The sequence below is a fragment of the Phalacrocorax aristotelis genome, chromosome 8, assembly GCF_949628215.1.
Source record: "Phalacrocorax aristotelis chromosome 8, bGulAri2.1, whole genome shotgun sequence".
Lineage (NCBI taxonomy): Eukaryota > Metazoa > Chordata > Aves > Suliformes > Phalacrocoracidae > Phalacrocorax > Phalacrocorax aristotelis.
Genome location: NC_134283.1, coordinates 46,212,631 through 46,234,079, shown reverse-complemented (window position 1 = coordinate 46,234,079; position 21,449 = coordinate 46,212,631). Strand labels below are relative to the sequence as shown.

At 48.9% G+C, this 21,449-nt stretch overlaps 1 protein-coding gene across 1 annotated transcript in view; it reads left to right on the top strand.

The window, feature by feature from the left end:
- The first annotated feature begins 15,378 nt into the window (after positions 1 to 15,378).
- PPP2R2B (protein phosphatase 2 regulatory subunit Bbeta) overlaps positions 15,379 to 21,449 on the top strand; it is a 108,203-nt gene continuing 102,132 nt past the window's right edge. The window contains exon 1 of the mRNA XM_075103045.1: positions 15,379 to 15,755. Within this exon, the coding sequence (XP_074959146.1) occupies positions 15,677 to 15,755 (79 nt within the window). The 5' untranslated portion in view covers positions 15,379 to 15,676. The remainder of the gene's footprint in view (positions 15,756 to 21,449) is intronic.

Sequence of the window (21,449 nt, the reverse complement as noted above, 5' to 3'; positions counted from 1 at the left end):
TGTGGTCTCAGCCAGACGGTAGCGGCAGCGTCCCGAGCCCCAGGGGTGACTCCGCAGCACCGCTCCCAGGCTCAGGGCACCAGATGGGTGCAACCGCCACTGGCACGGCATCTGGCGCAGCGCTGGGGTCGGCCGTGCCCCCTCCAGCAAGGGCTACCCAGGCACGACCCGATTTCAGGGGCACTCTTGGTCAAGGCAGAATATGGGGTTTTTTTTCCAAGACACTGATGTGGGTTAGGGAAAGCAGTTATTGGAAATTATTAATAAGGCTTTGCTGGTGCATCTTTAACCAGCTCTCATATTATTTCTGGGCCCACAGTGAAATTCCTAGCAAGCTTACACCCAACCGTAAAGGACTGCTTGAATGCAAGCTAAGAGGATCCTGATTCTGTTATCTGGGACGCTTGTCGTGTATCTGTCTGGACTCAACTTTTAGAGAAGACAGGAAGCCATGCCACAGCAGAGATTAAAAATGGAAATCAGGAATTCTGGATAATTTTTCTCAATGTCTTAGACACCTGTGAGATTACATTTCAGCTGTAAAAACAGTGTGCATAATCATGTGCTCGTGACCTTTATATATATATATATACATACACCTTGTATATAACTGGCTTTTCTTTTGTAGCTGCTTAGTATTTTGAAGAGTTCAGATGTCCAACTTCACATTCCCACTGCTAAAAACTCTTTGTTAATGTCTTCAGCAGCAGCTGTTCCTGAGAAATGCTTTGAAAATATGGAGAAAATGTCATCAAACACATGGTTGTTTGTGGCTTCTTCAAAACAATCATCTAAAACGAGACAGATGTGTATATAGGCATAGAAATCTTTGCAAAATGCTAGTAACTGAACACCATTAAAAACGTTAGACATCACACACATAGACATTAAACTGACATTAACAAAGCTGCAGTGTAAGGCATTTACAGGTTAGCAAATGTAAAAAATCAGGATCAAAGACTCAAATTAATCTGGTGGTCACTCAGGAGACAAGGCGAGGCGGCAGACGTAACTGAGAGCTTGGCAAGTCCTAGAGCACACGTGCACGTACTCATGCCCACTCACACACAAAACCCTATACCTTGATCTAGAGCACCTGGGGACACAGCAGGCCTTCACTCAACAAAGCCACACAGTCTTTCAGACAAATGTCATCAAATAATGACTATCAAAGTAAAATGAGGGGCTAACTCTTACAGTGTCCCTGTAATGACAAAACAGTAAATAACAGAAATGTTATAAACACGGAAATAACAACAGTATAAACCTCATCACAACGGTTAGAAAAAGAGGGTTTTGTTCACAGGTTTGCTTAGGTTAGAGAATCACAGGTCTCACTGTTGTCATGACTGTGTAAAGAAAATCCTACATATAAAAATATTCTTGTCCCAGATGGGCTTGATTGCCATATTTGCTTCCAGTTTTTATAATTCACACTTCAAATTGCTGAGGAAAAAAAAATGCTATAACAGCCGTTGATTTGTATGAACTAACTGGTATAAATGTTCTCCCTCCTATCCTTCAGGGAAAACTCTGAGTAAATACGAGCCAGGGAAATCTATTCCCTTAGAAAAAGTCATCTTCTGGCAATCTGAGAAACTCGGTCATTTGCAAAAGCAAGTAATTTCAGAATTATAGTATTTCCCTGATGGGTAAATCTAGTCATGGTGAAACCAGCTACACCAGTGGACAGGACTCCAGTGCCGTACCCTCCCTCCGGCCTATGTCCAACACCCAGCTGCCAAAGCACCGCCGTGGCTAAGGGCCACCGCTCACCTGGCCCCGGCTGCTGAGCACCGCAGCTCTCGGACTTCCCTTCCTCAGGGGCAACCTGCCACGATCAGCAACTGCCTTCGCCTACGCTAGCGCTCAGCTGCGCACAACACCGCCCAGTTAAGACAACAGCTAGCTGAAAGACCTATTTTTTGGCAAAAAAAACCCCACCTCTGCAGTTCTTAAATTAATCTTTATTTCATGTTTCAATACATGTGGAAACAGGTGGCAGACCTTCCATCTTCTGATTTAAAAAGCAGCATTTCTCTTGGGAAACGAGTCCACCCTCAAACTCCAGAATCTCTCTGTTGAGAATTTTAAAATTAATTACATTTAAAATTTTAAAAATCCCAAACATTACATTGGATGTTACCCAGCAAGAGAGGTACGCTAGTGCAGTAGCAATGCACAAGAATCTTGAATCTTTCCCTCATTTCTGTTATGGCACTTTTTCCTCCTGGCAATGTATTGGTGTTTACTTAGCTGTGACCTTGGCAGCGAGAGTCCTGCCCATCTGAAAGTGTGAGGAATTGACCCTGAAGTACTCCCAGTGTAACTCCTACTGTATAAATAGTGACTAAAGACCAGAATTTTAATGGGTGCCTAGTGAAGCAGACAGGACCCAAACGTTATTGCTGATCTGTTCTTCCATAACTGAAAAGCTCTGAGTGACTGAGCTAGCCAACCCTTATGCATGACGGTATTATGCAGTACTCATTGTTAAGAGTTGCATATCCATGTATTAAACTTCAAGAATTTTTCTGACCACTGGTAACAGAAGTCTACTTGTTTGGGATGAAACCTAGAAAGCCTGAAGGAAAGCACAAAACACCGAGTTACCTCTACCAGCCCTGTGCTCAGCCCCATGCTCAGCCCCTGCTACTGAGCCTCAGGTGAGAGTTACGGAAACGCTTCATTACAGACAGCGAATTATTAGTGACGTCTCTCAAACAGGGACCATCTTCCATGGTAATTCCATCTTCCACTGAGGAGCCCAGCAGCAAAGCCTGCAGCAGCTGGACCCCATACTCCACCTTGCACAGTAAAATTTTAAAGGAGAATGGGCTGCCATTATTTACAGATGCTTGAGTAGTTATTCTTGAGACTCCAGACAGACAGAACCGTTATCAGGGAGGTCAAAGGGAACAGCTTTCACCCAGAACACACACACAGAAAAGGTTAAGCACTGCGGAGCACACCATGATCTAACCAGGGACAAATCCCTCCTGAGGAGCCCGCTGCGCAGGGGCTGGTGGGGGGACTCTGGCACCAGGACCCCCTGTTCTGGTAACGCGGGGAGGGGGGGAGCCCAGCGAGGCACCTGCGGAGGCACCGCTCTGCTGGTACCCTACAGCCGCGCCCGAGGAGCTCGCAGGCGTGCGAGGCCTGCAGCAGCCGTCCTCCTGCTTTGGTCCTTCGAGCCCGATGGCACCGATGTAAGAGAACAGCCCCTCCTTGGAAAGAACAGGTATTGTGTGTGTTTAATTAGCATTAATCTAGACTCCTTTAATATTTAACCTAAGCTTAGGGATGGGGGATCTTGACAGAGTCCCTTGAGAGGCAGTCCTGAAGGGCAAAGGAGTCCAGGAAGGCTGGATGTTACTAAAGAAGGACGTCTCAAAGGCGCAGGAGCAGGCCGTCCCCATGTGCTGTAAGTCGAGCAGGCGGGGGAGAAGGCTGGCTTGGCTGAATAGGGAGCTTTGGCTGGGACTCAAGAAAAAAAGGAGAGCTTACCACCTTTGGAAGAAGGGGCAGGTGACTCTGGAGGACTACAAGGGTGTTGTGAGGTTATGCAGGGAAAAGATTAGAAAGGCAAAGGCCCAGCTGGAACTTAAACTGGCCACCACCATTAAAGATAACAAAAAATATTTTTATAAATATATCAGTGACAAAAGGAGGGCCAGGGAGAATCTCCCTCCTTTGTTGGATGCAGAAGGTAACCTTGCCACGAAAGATGAGGAGAAGGCTGAGGTACTTAATGCTTTCTTTGCCTCAGTCTTTAATAGTCAGACTGGTCATCCTTGGGGTTGTCAGGCCCCTGTGCTGGGAGATGGAGATAGTATGCAGAATGAAGTCCCAGTTGTTGAAGAGGTGGCAGTCACTGACCTGCTCCTTCACCTGGATGTTCACAAGTCCATGGCGCCAGATGGGATCCACACGAGGATACTGAGGGAGCTGGCAGAGATGCTCGCCAAGCCACTCTCCATCATTTATCAGCAGTCCTGGTCAACCAGGGAGGTCCCAGATCACTGGAAACTAGCAAATGTGATGCCTCTCTACAAGAAGGGTCGGAAGGAGGATCTGGGGAACTACAGGCCTGTCAGCCTGACCTCGGTGCCGGGAAAGGTCATGGAGCAGATCATCTTGAATGCCATTACGCAGCACATGCGGGACAACCAGGGGATCGGGCTCAGCCAGCATGGGTTTATGAAAGGGAGGTCCTGCCTCACTAACCTGGTCTCCTTCTATGATAAGGTGACCTGCTTAGTGGATGAGGGGAAGGCTGCGGACATTGTCTCCTTGGACTTTAGTAAGGCCTTTGACACTGTCTCCCACAGCATTCTCCTGGAGCAGCTGGGTGCTGACGGCTTGGACAAGTGCACTCTGCTCTGGGTTAAACACTGGCTGGACCTGCTGGACTGCTGGGTCCTGCCCTTGGGTCACACCAACCCCAGGCAATGCTCCAGCCCTGGGGCAGAGGGGCTGGAAAGCACCCGGCGGAGAAGGCCCTGGGGGTGCTGGCTGACAGCCGGCTGGGCATGAGCCAGCAGGGCCCAGGTGGCCAAGGAGGCCACCAGCCCCCGGGCTTGTGTCAGCACTGGTGTGGCCAGCAGGAGCCGGGCAGGGATTGGGCCCCTGTGCTCGGCACTGGGGAGGCCCCACCTCGAATACTGGGCTCAGTTTTGGGCCCCTCACTACCAGAAGGACATCGAGGCACTGGAGCATGTCCAGAGAAGGGCAGCGAAGTTGGTGAAGGGTCTAGAGAACAAGTCTTATGAGGAGCGGCTGAGGGAGCTGTGGTTGTTTAGTCTGGAGAAGAGGAAGCTGAGGGGAGACCTTATCGCTCTCTACAGCTATTTGAAAGGAGGTTGTAGCGAGGCGAGGGTCGGTCTCTTCTCCCTAGTAACAAGTGATAGGACGAGAGGAAATGGCCTCAAGCTGCGCCAGGGGAAGTTTAGGTTGGATATTAGGAAAAAATTCTTCACCGAAAGGGTTGTCAGGCGTTGGCACAGGCTGCCCAGGGAGGTGGTGGAGTCTCCATCCCTGGAGGTATTTAAAAGATGGGTAGATGTGGTGCTTGAGGATATGGTTTAGTGGTGGACTTGGCAGTGATAGGTTAGTGGTTGGACTCGATGATCTTAAGGGTCTTTTCCAACCTTAACGATTCCATGATTCTATGATCTCCACCAAGACCCCCGAAGAGAGGAAGGCGTGTGCAGAAGGATCTGAAGTGGTGCCAAGAGGAGTGACTTAATGCCCTTACACAACCTATGTAGATTAGAATGAATATGTACTAGATAGGTAGAATATGTACAGACTTATTGTATAAATATAACGAGGTGGCCAGCTTCAGAGTACTTGATTAGTGGAAAACCACCGAGCACCCAGGCTTGCCCAACCCTGAAGTAAATTCTCGTGTCCCTGCTGAGCGTGGGATCACCGACTCACTGCTCGCCGGGCGAGCGATCTGCTCTCCGGAGAACAGCACGGCTCGGAGCGCACGGCGGGGCTCGCTGCTGCCACCCCTCATCTGGCACCGAAGGGAAGGCACCGGGACCCTCCTTCGGGGCGGTGCCGGGTGCCCGCTGCCAGCCGCCCCGCGGCCCGCTCGCCTGCACGGCGGTGAGGCGAGACCCGCGCTCTGCGGGCCCCGGGGACACGCCAGCGGCACAACCCCCACGGACCGCCCGAGCCCGGCCCGGGGGCCAGGGAACACCGCGGCTGAAGGCGCGCTGCTCCCGCGGCCGCGCACGGCAGCCGGGACGCCCCGGGCACCGCACGCCTTCGTACCAAACACCGCCCTTCACAAGCGAGACGCGGCAGCCCGCGGCGGCGGGCCGGCCTCCAGCTGCCCCGGGCAGCTGCCGCGGGAGACGGGGCCGCTGCAGCCGGAGCAGGGCCGTGCCGGGGCGGGGGCCAACGGGCAGGAGCGGCGGGGCAGGGCCCGGGGCCGCTCCGACCTGCCCTCGCGGCCCCCCTGGAGGGCGGCCCAGGCGTTTCCCCGTTACCCCTGAGCTCCGGGCACGCCCAGCCGAGGAGCGGATCACGGCAGCACCCCGCACCCTGGGCCGGGCCGGGCTGTGCTCCCCGCCCCGCAGCCTGGGACCGGCGCCGGGCGCGCATGTGGCGCTCGCCGCTGAGGCGCTAGTGGCGGCGGGCCGTGCGGGCCGTGCGGGCCGCGCGGGCCGCGGGCGGTGTCGCGGTGGCGGTGGGCGGGAGCTCGGCCGTGCCGGGCCCCCGGTCAGAGCTTAGTGGCGAGAGGCGGGTGGCAGGAGGGGAGCAGGCCCCGGGGGGAACCCCGGCGGGGGCGGGCTGCCTGGAGCCGGCCGTCGGCGGGAAGCCATTCCCAGCGGAAAAATAATTTAAAAAAAAAAAAAAAATCCCTTCCTGGAAATGTTGACATTTTCTTGAAGAACTAAACACCCAATTCCTCATCTGAAGGGAGAGGCTGCCGTGGCGCAGCCGGGCGCGGCAGCCCTGGGGCCGCCTCTGCGCGGTCCAGTTGCGGCGGCCCAGGGCCGAGGGCTGGAGCCCTGGGGCCGAGTCCCGGAGCAGCCCCGGCGGCCGGCGGCGCCCAGGGGCCGAGGGTCGGAGCAGTCCCGGGGGCCGGCGGAGCCCAGGGGCCGAGTCCCGGAGCAGTCCCGGGGGTCGGCGGAGCTCTGGGGGCGAGAGCTGCCCTCAGTGAGCAGCCTTCTGCGCATAGTTGGGTCTCTCACCCTTCCTCTCGCTAGAAAAGGCGCCAGGATCGTCGGTTGCTGTAAATAGAAGCATTTTTATCAGTAGAAATCTTTTAAAATAAAGCCTACTGAACCCAAGCAAGACCAGATGAGATGCTGCCTTTGCTTGTCATCTGAATTAAAACTGTGAGTCTGTACTAGCAGCTGCTTCATAAGACAGCCTGGTGAATTCCCAGAAGGCCTGTTGATCTCACAGCAGCCCAGCCGTTCACCACAGCAAGTACAATGTCAAAGGTGTCACTTTCCAGGGCTCTTGAGAAAGTTGAGAGTTATACATAATCACTCTAGAACATCATTTTTGCCTTTCATGAAAAAAAAAACCTGCTCTGATACTGAGAAGCTTTTCTTAAACGAGAGCCGCAAACACTGCTGAGTGGAGCTGGGCAAGCGGCCAGTAAGGAAACCACCACAGGGGGTGTCGTGCTGTCTGTCTGTCCTTCTGTACATGTCCGCCCCTGCAAGCAGCCAAGGTACTGGAAAATACAAAAATCCCTGTTTTCAGAAACTTGTTAGGTGTCATCAGACTCCCAGACTAGGAGGAGGAATTTGAAGTCACAATTTTTTCTTTGAGTTTATCTGAGTGAAATTTGGTAATAACACAGAAGAGCTGTGGGCATCATGATACTGCTCCTCTCAGCCACCGTGTTGTCTACCTGCTTTTAAAATATTCCAGCAGAATTTATGAGACATTCAAGTTTATGCAATAATGTTAGGACCTGTTTTTGTAGATGCCTTTTTTCCCACATCTTCTGGTCATATTTTGTATCTGTTCCCATTGTTCAGACATCTCAAGCTATGAATCTCACTAAACTCAATATTCTTTCATAATCTTATCAAACTGTCTCATACCCTCAGATTCCAGATCTTTTTGTACTCTTAAAACTCCAATTTTGCCCTGTATTTGTCTTGAATCATCCAATAAAGCTCATTCTGGATTTTGTATCTATTATGTATTGAAGATTATTATATTACTCTTAATATGTATGATATATATTTACCTGTATTAATATACAAAAAACGATATAAATAAAACCAGACAGAAATCTCACAAAGACATTTGGGTAGGCCATTGGATAGTCCATTAACTCAGTTCTATCTCCAGCTGTACGTTGTCTCCCAGTCCCATATTTTCCTTTTCTTTTGCAGGGAAGTAACAAATTTGAGTCTCCCGTAGCCTGACCCTGTGACCGAGTTCAGTATCACGCTTGCTGACTGCAAGGCACATTTTTTTGTGCCACATTTCACCAGTGTGTAAGACAGGTAAGATGGTAATTCCTGTCCTCAGGGCTCCGCTGTGCTGCTTTCTTCATGTTTGGAAATTGCTTAGAGATAAAATTTGTGTTAGGATAAAAGGAAGCGAGTTGTCCTTTGAAGCAGTGGATTTTTTGTGCTACGGTGAAAACTGCATTACAGAAAGGGAAATTCTGCTGAGCTGTCAAGAAAACAAGGAGCAGCAGTAGATGAAATCCTAATTTCTCTTAGAGTGGCTTAACAGTATTGCTACAGCAGCAAGCACAGCTGAGAGAGCTACAGCTTAGTAAGATGCCTTATAACAGAAATGCCTGTAGTATTTTAAAGCAACTGCAGTGCACTTCTGATTCCAGGCAAGTTTTGATTATAATATTATGATGTTCCTTAAAGAGGCTTCATTCTGCTTGGGTTCGTTGCCAAGCAGTTCGCAACTACACGGACCACAAATTGGAAAAAAAATTGTTGTGGTAGTAGGAGTAGTTCTCTTTTTCTCTGTTTCGCTCTCTCTTTAACAGTGCTGGAAATGATCGGGGGCATTAGTATTCTGATGAAGAGAGGCTGTGACAAAGACCGTGACTACAGGGCCTCCTGACTCTTCTGTGATGCTGCCAGTGATGTAGAGGGGACTGACTCCAATTGCACCGCTTTCGAAATAGCCCTGCCATGGTACGGAGAAGACAGACAGGCGATTCATAACACGGACATAATGTTTTCGGTTTTGCAGCTTTAGCTTTGCACATTGTATGGAAGAATGATAACAGGTGAGCAAATATTTATCTTCATGCAGGGACTCTAGATATTTGTGTGCCGATTTGTAGGTGCATGTGTATGTTCATTTAAAAAAGGACAAGCTGTACACAAATGCAATTGTATCTTACCTTCTTTCTGCGTGTGTTTCCCTGGCAGGATTTGGAAACCTCATGCAGGATGTGCTGTGGTGCTTCAGTCAAGTAAAAGGAACTCTAGACATTGGGGTGGCAGAAGGTAAGTTTATTTTTCCTTTTGTTGCTGTGATCAAAAAGAACTTAGTTGTCACATACATCTCGCTTAATCAGTGTGCAGGGGGTTGTTCACATTTTGTTGTCGGAAGCCGCTGGCAAAGAGCTAAGTTACACTCTCTTCGTTTCTGCCTTCATTATGTTCTTATGCATTTGAAAGAGTTGAGCCTCTAAAATTAGCTATTGATGCAGAAAATTCATTTGAAGGCATTATGGCTTAATCATATCAGTTGTCTTTGAAATGTATTTCCTTTTGGTTTTCGGCTGTTATTTACAGAATTTTTCAGGGAATTACGAGACACCCTCTCCCACTGTAACATCCTTCACTGGAATCCGTTGGATTCTGTTTCGAGGTAACATAACTTGGTACTCATTCTTGTATTGGGAGTTAAAATAAATAGCAGTTCTACAGATATGTATCTACGTGGGAGGGATCGATGCAGGCAGCTGGGGGGATTTAGGAGCACAGACATCCATTTTCACCCTCAGTATCTGTCAGGAATATTTGCACTCATCAGTCACTTAGGCACTTCTCTCTCTGCAAGCGCATCTGTTTGACATTTAGCCAACATGTGGACTGCAAAAACATGGACAATTGAAAAGAAATAAATGCATTAAATTTTCCTGACTTAAAAGTTGAATTTATTCAGTTCTGTTCTTCCTATGATTGCTCTGGTTTAAACTTCTTACTGGTCATTTTCCTACATTTTTTATTTCACACTTTCATCTTCATTTCTCCTATTGCGTTGCCCATTAATCCATTAATTCCTTTCCCTTTCCATTTCACATTTTATTCCCTTATGCTCTTTATCCCTCAAGGATAAAGGAAACCTTTATCACATTCCTCTTCTCTTAACCCTCCCAGAATAGGCAATGGTTTTGTGCCGGCAGGAGGCTGGCCAAACAGTGATGAAATCCCACGTTGCCGTGTGCAGAGCAGGTTGGTTTGCGTTACTACAGTGACCTTTTATATTTGCACATAAATTTCTGTCATGTTTTGTTTGGAGCACCAGAGGAGGTGAGCTGGGCTCTCTGGGATCCCACTGCAGATCGGCCGCATGATGGACAGGCGATATCTGGAATATAGCGTGTCAGGGTGCTGCCCATCAAGACTTAATTGCACTGGCAGAGCTGTGCTGATGTTTTCTGCCTGAAACCAGAGCGTAGGCACTGCTAGTAGCATTTCATCCCTCCAACTGAATAGTATTGGACATGAGAATAATGCTGGGGAAAGAGCTTGCTAACAAGTGCACCAATGCCTGGGAAAGTGTTGCTAAAAGTGCTACTGCTGACAGGTCCTGATGTGGATATTAAGATAATAAATGCAGGAACTGAGTTGGCCTATTAGATATATTTATTCTATTTTGTTGTATTTCCTGAAGTGTGATGCTTTCTTTAAAAGCACAGTCTCATAAGACTGAGGAAGATGACTGAGTCAGCCCAAGCCTTTGACAGCAGAGCTCTGACTTCTCCTGGTGGGAATGTGATTCTGTCTAGTGCTGTCATCTGTTTCACTTTGGTGGCAGTTCTGTCTGATGCTGCTTTTGCAGAGGAGGGTTTCATTCAGTCTTTAACCTTGAGAGACAACAGTGGGGCACAAAACTCAGAAGAATATTTATCAATTTGTTAAATCTCTAAGGGAAAAAATATGCCATTGTGGTTAAAGGCACAACATTTTTTTGCTGAGGTGTTTTTTTACAAAAATGTTTACAAGTGGTTTGAGCTTCTACGGTAGAATCTGAAAACCATTTTAAGTGGTCAAGAGTACTTGCTCGCTAGTTCAGAATTAATAAAATGATAGGTTACAAATGGCCTCACCATGACTGAGCAGCAAGCTCAGGAGAGTATTTTAGGCATGGGATTGGGCTTTTGGTTGTTACGCTGGTTTTGTGTTTGTATGTGAATATGTGTGTGTGATTACGGATGGACGTACACACGAATTAGATGTCATAAATGTGTTTATATCATAGAGGCCTTACAGAAATCAGAAGTTTATCCATAATTTGTCACTTTTGTGCTAGTCTTTGTGGCACATTTTTGACATTCAGAACTCTTGGTAACGTCCAAGCATTCTGAATTTACAAAATGTAATTTCGTTAGTTATTGGAATGCACGCAGTTGTGTTCGGTCAGGTGAAAGGAGATGCTACTATTATGTTTACAATGTTCTGCATCCTTAAATGTAGAAGAGCCTGCCTCCCTCAGCAGGATGAATTGCCATTCTGGCTTTCAAATGATACTTAAAAAGTTGCGGAAAATAATTCTGTATTAATTCTCTGATAATATGCTTGCTCTTTTCCATGCACATGTAAAGCCGCACGAACAGAGATACACACAAACTCTCTCATTTTCTTCTTTCCTTGTCCGTCGCTTTCCTTAACTTGGAATATGGTATCGTAGCACGTAGTCCTTGTCCTGCTGAAACCAGTGGCGTAATGGATCCTTTAACTCTCTTACACAACCATGCGAATGAATGAGCTCTCTTATGCATAGGTGGGAGGCCTGCGACATCTTTCAGCTACTCAGACAAACACGGATTTCAATGTTCAATATGAAGTAAATGATGTTGCTGATTGCCACCGTGGTGCCACAGTGCTTTGAACTATATGTTATTACTACTAACAGGAAGCAAGTTTTAGAGATCTTGCCTTATTTTGATATATTGATAATTAGCAGTGTAGTGTAGAAACCAGAGTTGTGCAATTTTAAGAAGTGGGATTTCCTCTAGTCCTCTTAAGCCTCAAGATTCACAGTGTAGAACTACCATGGCCATGGGAAGCTGCCCCAGTGCTTGTTGAGGGGCTCAGTACAAGGGAGAGTCGCACAGTGGCTGCAGAGGTCAGGAGGGGCAGCCTTACAGGATTTGGGGCTGCCATGCATGCGGGCTCTGTGCTTCAGACTAGGAGTCCAGGCATCCAGCATTTAAATCTTGGTTATATTAATTTAGTCAGGTGTAAAGCATACATATAACAAAGTTATCAAATGGAGGAATATCACATAAAGAGTAATGGCTAAATTAAAATGGTCCTAATGAAGTCAGACGTTCTGCCTGGTGTTTGCAATGGCTTGCAGTTGGAATGTCACCAGATCCTAGCAAGCTCCATGACCAACAGCCGTTTCCAGTGGGTCTGAGATTTTTATTGTCTGCTTGCACATGCCTATGTTTGCCACATTCATCCAAATGTGTCACCAGTAACTCCAGATCAAAGATTTCAGTGTTGAAGGGGGGTCTGCAGGCTCACCAAGCTGGCTCACAGCCTGGTTTCTGTTCTGACATGTTGGTTTCCTTTTTGTGTTGTTTGCTAATTAAGCTCAACTATATATCCCAATTTCTGCATGTAAAGTGAAACTCAGTTTGTTAATGGAACATAAAAGCTGAGTATAAATATTTAAATAGATCCAAGCCACAGTAATGTGGTGTTTGGGCTTTTTTTTTAACACTATTTTAATGAGGTAGAATTAATCTGTTTCTTAGGGAATGTTCATGTCTATTTTTAAGTGGAAAAAATATTTTTTCTGTCATGTACAATGGAATCCATTACATCCATACACATGGTGGAAGAGAAGCACACTGTTTGCAGATTTCAGCCCTACAAGTAGGTCTCAGATATGGCTTCTGTTTCAAGCTGGCTCTGAGTTCCTGGGCAAACCTGAAGCAAGTCGCTGTGCAGCTCTGTGTGGATAATACTTATCCCAGAGGCTCACATAACCTCTAACTCTCCGTGATCTATGTCTACATCCGTAAGGAGGTGATGGAGACAGACACAGAAACTACAGGGATGCCATCTAAATAGTTAACAAGGCATAAAGGGAGGAGGGATTAGGAGGAAATACAGTCCTCTTCCTGAAGCCGTAGTGAAGATCGTGTAAGCAGAACTGGGGCAAATCTCTTTGTGGGCTCTTAAGCGCTGGACCAAAGACAGCTGAGGGACTTGGTCTGGTGTCGGAGCGCTCAGTTTTCCTCTCCCTTGGAAGAGCAGGCAGGTCAACACCTCACAGTTCAGTTCATCCGTTCAGCTCCAGTGGTGGAACAAACCTCCAGTGCTCTGCTCCCAGAGTGAGTTACACAAGCCCAGTGCTGCGACTGTGAGGATCCGGGTTGCAGCAGGATTGTTGTCTGGCATGGAATTCCACGTGGGAGAATGAGCAGGATGGTCTGTGTGCAGTGCATGACCATGCCTGTGACCACAGAGCGTGGCTCTGAAGTTGCCATCCTCAGGGAGCACAGCATGTGCTGCCCTCTTCTCACGGTAAGCACCTGCCCGCGCAGAGCGTAAGCTGCACGCTGAGAACGGAAAGGTCCTAACTGGAACAGTAATACACTCTTCTCTCCTTTGTAGAAGGTCAATGGTTTCTCCAGAGCTGTTCTTAGCTGGCCGTACTTAGGGGTGGCCCTAGCCTTCTCTAAAGGCATCCCGGCTCCAGACTATAGCTGCTTGGAAATTCACATTCTTTTCCAGATTTTGCTGTACACTCTTATGACAGTGGTAACTGAGCCGCTGTGATCATTAGGGAGATGTAACTGCTGTTTTCATGTCTGTGATGTGCTTACCGCACCTAACTTTCCTCTGCAATTTCAGCTGGAGATGATATTCATCACTTTCTCAGGTAAACCTGGACCTAGTTTCTGGGTGCAGTTGAACAGCAGCCTTCGCTTCAGAGCAGTCCTTTACATTTCCAGTCTAGTGTATTAAATAATCTCATTGCGCGAGTCACACGTGAACAAATGAAGTGGCTTTCCATGAAGGGTGCTTTATAAAATACTATATTTTGTATCGTGTTCCCTGGGACGGACTTGAGATACACAACAGTACTTAACCTTCAGCCTTCACTTCTGCCTGAGGCGGTCAGAGTGAGCCGTCATCTCTAAGCAGGAAGGCTTTGCGTTGCTTGCAGCCCAGACCTGGATTTTTTTTTTCCACATCCAGAGAGGGGATTTTGAATACAGGGAAAGATATTAAAGTGAAATGAAAGGCTCCTCTCTTCACCAGCAGAGGTGCTTTGCATCTCTTTGGCATAAATGCAATCGTGCTGTCATATGCCAATGACAGCAAAATTAGACAGGCTGCACCCAGATGATGCAAGCAAACAGCAAAATGACCCAGTGCTCCACGTGAGGCAACAGCAGCAGGCAAGAGCAGTGTGTGGTTTGGTCCTAAAGCGAAAACTTGTCTGTGGAGTAATTAAATGGCGGAAAAACGGGGGGTGTGAGCATCAGCAGCTTATCACCTTGTTTCCTTCCAACCTGCCCTCTTGATACCGTGATGTTTTCCGTTATGCGCACCTGAGCAGGCTGTGGCAGAGTGAGTTTGGAGCACGCTTAGCTGTGAGAGATTTCTGCCTTACAGCAGCAATATTGATCGAGGTCTGTTCCACTGCTTAAATGCTGCAGGCTCAAGTGGGTGTTGGAGAGTCTGAATTAGGAGCACTGCCTCAGAAGAATCCATAATCTAGCAAAATGCCTTTTCAGTCTATGGTTTGGTTTGCATACTGAGGTCTGCAGGTGCTTTTCTGGTTACCGCTGTCCGAACACGCGTTCCGAGCGCCCGCGGGCGGGGAGCGGGGCTGCTCGGACCCCCAGCACGACCGGCTCGCCAGCCCCCGCCGCCCAGCAGGGCCGCCGGGCCTCGCCCGGCCGTCGCGCTGCGGGAGCGGCACGGCTCCGGACATCAAGCCCTGCCTCTTCCAACCGGGCGCCGCATCCCTGCCGCCGGGCACCGGCCGCTTCCCGCAGAGAGCGGGCCCGCCGCCAGCGCCGCGGGGAGAGCGAGCGCTGCCACGCACCGCGGCTGCGGCGGAGCGGGGCCCGCCCGTTCCTCCCGGCAGCTCTCCCGGCGCCCCCGGACGCGGGGCTGCCTGCCGTGCCGGGGCCGTGCCGGGGCCGTGCCGGGGCCGTGCCGGGGCCGTGCCAAGCCGTGCGCGGGCTGGTGCGGTCCGTGCCGTGCCGGGGCGGTGCCGAGCCCTGCCGGGGCTGGCGCGGTCCATGCCGTGCCGGGGCCGTGCCGAGCCGTGCCCGGGATGGTGCGGTCCGTGCCGTGCCGGAGCCGTGCCGAGCCGTGCCTGGGTTGGGCCGTGCCGGGCCGTGCCGGGGCCGTGCCGTGCCGAGCCGAGCCGTGCCGAGCCGAGCCGAGCCGAGCCGAGCCGAGCCGAGCCGAGCCGAGCCGAGCCGAGCCGGGCCGTGCCGTGCCGTGCCGTACCGAGCCGAGCCGAGCCGGGCCGGGCCGAGCCGAGCCGAGCCCTGCCGAGCCGAGCCGAGCCGTGCCGGGCCGAGCCGAGCCGTGCCGGGCCGGGCGGCGGGGCCGAGCCGAGCCTGCGAGGACGGGCGGCGGGGCGCGGTGCTGCGGGGGTGTGTTCGCGGGCAGGACGAGCTTAGTCAGCGATCCCGGCCGCGCGTCAGCCGAGGCGGCGGCGGAGCTGCCGGGCTGGAGCGCTCCGCGGGGCCGGGAGCATGGGGGCCGGCAGCTCCGGGGCCAGCAGCTCCGGGGCCGCCCGGCCGGCTCTCCCCGCCAGCCAGCCCCAGCAGCGAGCGCCCGCCGCCTCTGCCGCGTAGGCTGCCTGGGCACCGCCAAATCGTCATGGATTGAGGAGGGGTTGCGTTATTTTCTTCTTTATTTTTTAGTGGTTTGGGGTTTTTTTTAGCTTTGTATGGTTTTATCCCCCCCCCCCCTTTTTTTTTTTTTAATTACGGGTTTGGAAGATGAAATGCTTCTCGCGCTATCTGCCTTACATCTTCAGGGCGCCGAGCGCCGTCCTCGCCGCCAGCTGCCACGCGGAAGGTAGGGCCGCGGGTGGGATGGGGGGCCGCGGGTGGGACGGGGCCGCCGCTCCCCTCGGGCATCCCGGGGGAAGGCGCAGGAAGGGCTCGGCGTGTCCGGAGAGCGACCGTTCACTGCTGTCGCTGGTGCTTGGCTGTTAACGCTGCGCTAATCGGGCAAGTAAGCAAGCAGCAGGACCGGCTTAAGGAGGACTTTCTAGTTACGGTGCTGCGCGTTTTTCAGGTTTATGGAGTTTCTAAGTGTGGCCTTTAATTCATCTGTATGTTCCCAATAAAATGAAAAACCGTATCTAGCACTGCCTGCCTTTGGTTACCAGTGCCCTTCCCCTCATTCAGTGAAGCCTGTGTTCAGGTCTCGGCAGAACAGCTCTGCAGCTATTTGGGGTAAACGAAATGCTCTCAGCACTGTTTGAACTTTGTATTTTCTGGGTAGGAATGCAAAGTATCAGGTCGGTGTTCACTGAGACTTCAGTGGGACTTCTCCCATACAGAGTGCTTGTTCATGCTGATTTATGGCCCCGTGTGATAGATAGGACTGCGTGCGCCTCTGCTGTGTGTGAACTATCGGGGAGTTTTGTGAACCATCTGCAGTTGCCCGGACAGCTCCGCGGGATCAGTTTCACACTGCTGCTACTCCCCTGTGTGGAACCACAGCGATTTCCCTCGTGCACCCTAACCAGGGTGAGTTAATGAGGAAAAACACCCTTCCTGTCACCCAGCTTTCTACGGACTCATTCATCTAATTTGAGTCTGTGTGCATAGACTGAATAACCAGCCTTATCCGTGAGCCAACAGGAAAATCCAGACAAACTCTGCAGGGATGTATGCTTACGGCTGGTTTTGAGATGACGGGCTGCAGACTCTGCCCGCTCTGTATCTAGTGAAAAAGAAACGCTGTGGGGAGTGCCTTGCCATGGCTCCTGATGCCTTGACCAAGAATGTCGTAAGGCTGAGGATGCGGGTGGAAGGGTCAAGCAGGAAGGACTGGGCAGTAGGTGATGACACCCCAGGCTAAATTATTACATCTACTTAATTTTAAAAATTTTCTCTGCAGTTCTAAGCAGATAAAATTATCCCAATAGATAACTCAGACCAACTCTAGAGTTCTTTCTTTGAAAATGTCTCTGAAGATTTGTTTTCATGTTGACTTTGTCCAAAGGCACAGCTCCTTAAGATATTCTGAGTAAGTAACTTTGGATTGTTCTACTGGAATAAGTAATTCAGTGGAGAAGCAAACCTTGCTGCTTTAGGGAAGGTCATATAAGGACTAATGAGAGAAAAAAAATTTAAAAAAAGAATGCCACACCAGGGTGCTATGTATTGTTCTCCATTGCAAACCATATATAAAGAAGGAAACTTGTATAGAACTGTTTCTCAGACCAATTATCAGATGCATATAATTAACTTGGGGTGAAACTGAGGTCTGGAGAGTTTAAATAACTGTGTTACAGGGTAAATCACCAGCAGAACCATGAGAACCCAGGCAAGAGCCCGACTCCTGCCTCAGTCCTCTCGGAGTGGCTAAGGCGGCCAATGTAGTATACAAGAACCCTCCATATATGATGTGCAGCAGGAGCAGGATCTAGCGCTTGTACCTCCATCTTCTGAGGTGATGAAGTTGTGGTTTGGCGTCTCTGGTTCTCTCTTGGTGGAGTGCAGGCTCACAAGCGGACAGAACTATTCACAGGGTGTAGCCACGATGCCTCAGGGACCAGATTCAGTCAGATGCTGCCCTGGTCAGTCTTTCAGCCAGGCTTTACTCTGCAGACAGAGAGAAGGCACAGGATGGCTGAGCCTGTCAAAGAGAAAAGGCTCCTCTCCTTCCCCAGGCTGGCAGAGGTGTCCCTCCTAACCCGAGGAGAAACTCCTTCGTGCCCCTGCACCACCCTATGTCCTCACCCCTTCCTGGCGAAGGTGTTCCTTCAAAGACCCTTCTGATCCTAACTCCGTCCAGACTGAGGCCTGAAATCCCGATGTATTCTCCGTTACCTCACTGTAAGAATTCTCTTCTTCATTCATCCTAAATTCCCAGAGTTGTAAACGAGAGATCTAGGTCAGCAAAGAGCCTGGAACACAGAACAAAGACTGTACACCAAGCTGTAATAAACCTGAAATTCAAGTACACTTGCTTATCCCCTTCTGGCACTGCCTATGAAATGCTCTTAGAAAGCTGCAGCTGAGCTCTCATTTATTTCCTCACAGACCAGTTTGTTGTTCGGCTGTGCTTTGCTGTGAGGTTGCAGTCCTTGCCTGGCAGCGTCCATGGAAATGATCCAGCGTCGTTATCGTTACCGCGGAGGTGCGGGATTAGGGTAATGAGCGGGAAGGAGAGGGTACATCTGGAGAAAGCTGGTGCAAGCAAAGTGCCTTAGGCAGGGGACGTGGTGGGGCTGAGCAGGCGACGTGCTGGCTTCTCTTCTGTGGCCTGTTGTAGCCAGCGCGCTCCTGATGCTCCTTGTCCTCCAGACACGCCAGTCCTCCTCGTACCAAAGCGTGTGGCTTAGGATGCAGCGTAGTACAGCACATGTGTTTTGAGAGCTTTTGAAAATATTGTCTCTGAGGGCCTTAAAAGCACAGCTCGGTGGTGCATTCAGGTGTGGGGTTAGTGTCTCATGTTTGACTTCAGTCCTGCTCAGCAGCACTAGGAACGCACGCGTGTCCCATTGACCTCCAAGTTATGTCTGTGGTTTGGCTGAATAATAGCAGTTTGACAGAGTTTGGGCCCACAATACTGTCCTTTGGACTATCCTATCGCTACTCCTGAACTGTATTTGAATAAGGAATATTCTTGTAGAAAAGCATTTCTTGATCTATTACTTAAGATGCAAAACAGGTATTTCGGTCTGCCTTGTTCTCGCGGTGGTGTGTGCACTGAAAATTGATCCAAATGCATCTTCTGATGTGGAACGTGCACCGTGGGCTTTTCTATCATTTATTATTTGCTGAAAAAGGGTTAAATGACAGAGGGGCTGGTGCCTTAACAGAAGCATGTACGTGTTAGTATCAGGTTTGCTGAGAACTGTGGATAGGCTGCAACAGCTGGCAGGCTTGGGATATAAGTTTGCAAAATAAAACACTGCAGAACCAATACAAATATACCGATCAAAATAATGGCCTGTCTTCTTAAATGCAGGCTTTTTTTTTTTCATTTCTGCAACATGTTCAACTCAAGGATATCAAACATCATTGAAATCCTCAGCTAAGTAGCCTTCAGAAAAAAAGCCTTTGAATTAAGAAAACAATATCCTTTCCTGCAGATGAGGAAGCAAGCACAAAGATGGGAAGTAAGTTCTGTGAGGTTACACAATCACCAAAGTCATGTATATGTTTTTCTTCCAGAATTTAAACAGAAATGTACTTTTGGGTACTTTTCTGAGCAGGGTTTGAAATGGCTGTTCTGCAGAGGTACTAATTCTTTCGGATACTTTCATAGATGTTTAGACATGTAATAGTTATTTCCTGTCCTTAAAATCCATTATTGTGCTTAGGAGATCTTTAACTGCATTATTATTTTGACAGGCCAACAACTTAAATACATTTTCAGTAAGTTCCAAGTTTTTGTGAATTTGGTTGACACTGAGTTAGGCTGATGGCCTTTAATCACTTCGTATTTCACGTTGAAAGGTGTAGCCATTCATTGCTGCAGTTGCGGGATCTCTGTGCAATAGTATGTTAGTTTGGTGCAGATACAAACCCGTGAACAATACGAATGCATCTGCTTTCAGTTCACTCACGGACATCGCAATTGATAGGGACTATTTAAATATTAATCTTTGTTTAATATTCAATACTTTATCCAACAGCTGATTTTACCGCTCAGGTCTAGATACAATTTTTTTTTTTGATTGGAACAGAGAAATAATGGTGCACATTCGATACTGCAATGCTAAAAATCTGGACAATACAATGAAAACACATTTAGGAGGTATATGTCAAAGAAGCACTGCTACTTTCAAGCTAGGCTCAAAACAAATATAAGCTTTAGGCTTTGTACTATTTTATTAACTCTAATTGCTGTAACAATGTAATAAGAAACTTTAGCCCTTCTTTTTTACTTCCCCCATACTTCTGTGAAGGACCGAAGGAAAGCGTCCACTGAGCGTGAGTCACGTTAGGACACAGGTTTGGAGTTCAGTCGTTGCTGTGAGTAGGCTCAAGCAGTTCTGATATAAGCAATGAACTCACTGTTCTGCACCAGCAAATCTCCATATTTCTTGCTTTGGAGAGTCCACCAGGAGCTTAGTGTTACTCTACAGCTCATTCCTGCACATTCGTTATTCATGCACATAATTTAGAGTGCCTAAATCCATAGCTTATACAGAGTTGCGGCAGTAGCGCGTCACGAGCAGCGGTAGGCCAGGCACAAGGTTTGTAATCATCAGTGTGGAATTGTGATGCTCATGGGAGAAAGACCAGCTTCACACCGTACTGTGGATAGATTTCTGTTTGCTTGGGAAATAGAAAACCCAGAAAGAAAACTTCCGATGTCCAACGTACCCAAAGCCGAGAGAGTGCGCAACGGGTACAGCAGGTTTGTGAGTGGATACGAACAGGGAGGAGCTGCTGCTGGTAACAAAGGGCTTTGAAACCCTGCCATGCTTCATCCTGGCTGCTGTGAGATGCAGATGTGAAAGGAGCAATACTGCTCAAATGTGACTCATGTTGGAGAACAACAAGGTGGGGGGGAGCACGGGAAGGTCTTGAACCACAGCTGCAGAAATGAAAAACAACGGGCTGGCTGTGCAGTTACCACAGGCCATGATGTGGCTCTGAGTCTCATTAGTGAACATCTCAGCTGTCTTCATGACGTTGCCGTCGTGCTGCACTCGCTGCCCTCCGTGCTGTGCACCTGGCGCCCCTGCTGGGAGCGCTGGCTTTCCTGGGAGGTGGCACTGTTGATGTTTCACCGATTCCGGTCTGTGCTCAGTGGGACGGCTGGCGCAGCAGTCTGCGGTTTCACATGTTCCTCCGAAACCACAGTATGGGGTCAAGGCTGGAAGAAAACGGGTAGATTTCTTAGCGGCATTTTGGAAGGAATCAAAAAAATAGTATTGAAAAGTCCCTCGGGAGTCATCTAGCAGGGTCAACTGTACTTATTGGTAATATTGACATACTGCAGGGATAAAAGATCTTCATCCGTGCCAGATTTGGTCTGGAATCTTAGGCCCATCCAGCTGGTCTCTAGGCTCTTCTAATTTAGCAATAAATTAGACTTGAGATATATCAACTTGAGATTTTTGAACGGAAGGAGATGTATAGGAGAAAACCATCATGCCATATTGCTTCTCTCAAGATTTAAGTGATATTTTTAAAGTGATTTAAAGTGATAATTATTTCAGTTAGCATGGAAACATACAGTCAGAGAAGTGCTGAGTGGCTGGAGGGCTGGTAAGAGCTAGGGAGGTCTCTCAGATCACCTTCCTGTTTGCAGCAGGCTCTAATAAAGCAGATACTTAAGAGGTTCTTGTCAAACACGTCTCAGTCCTCAAAGGATGCCAAATTGCTGTCTTTGCTGGTAATCAGTTCTAGTGCTGAGCTGTCTTCATGGTTAGTGTTAATTTGTCGTTAAGAAAACTATGTGCAAGGTACAATGATTCTCAGTCTCCACTATGTAGTCGGCAGAAGAATTGCTCAGCATTGGCTTTGTCCTGATACTGTATCTAGTGAGCCTGTCCCTACAAATGAAACTTTCTGA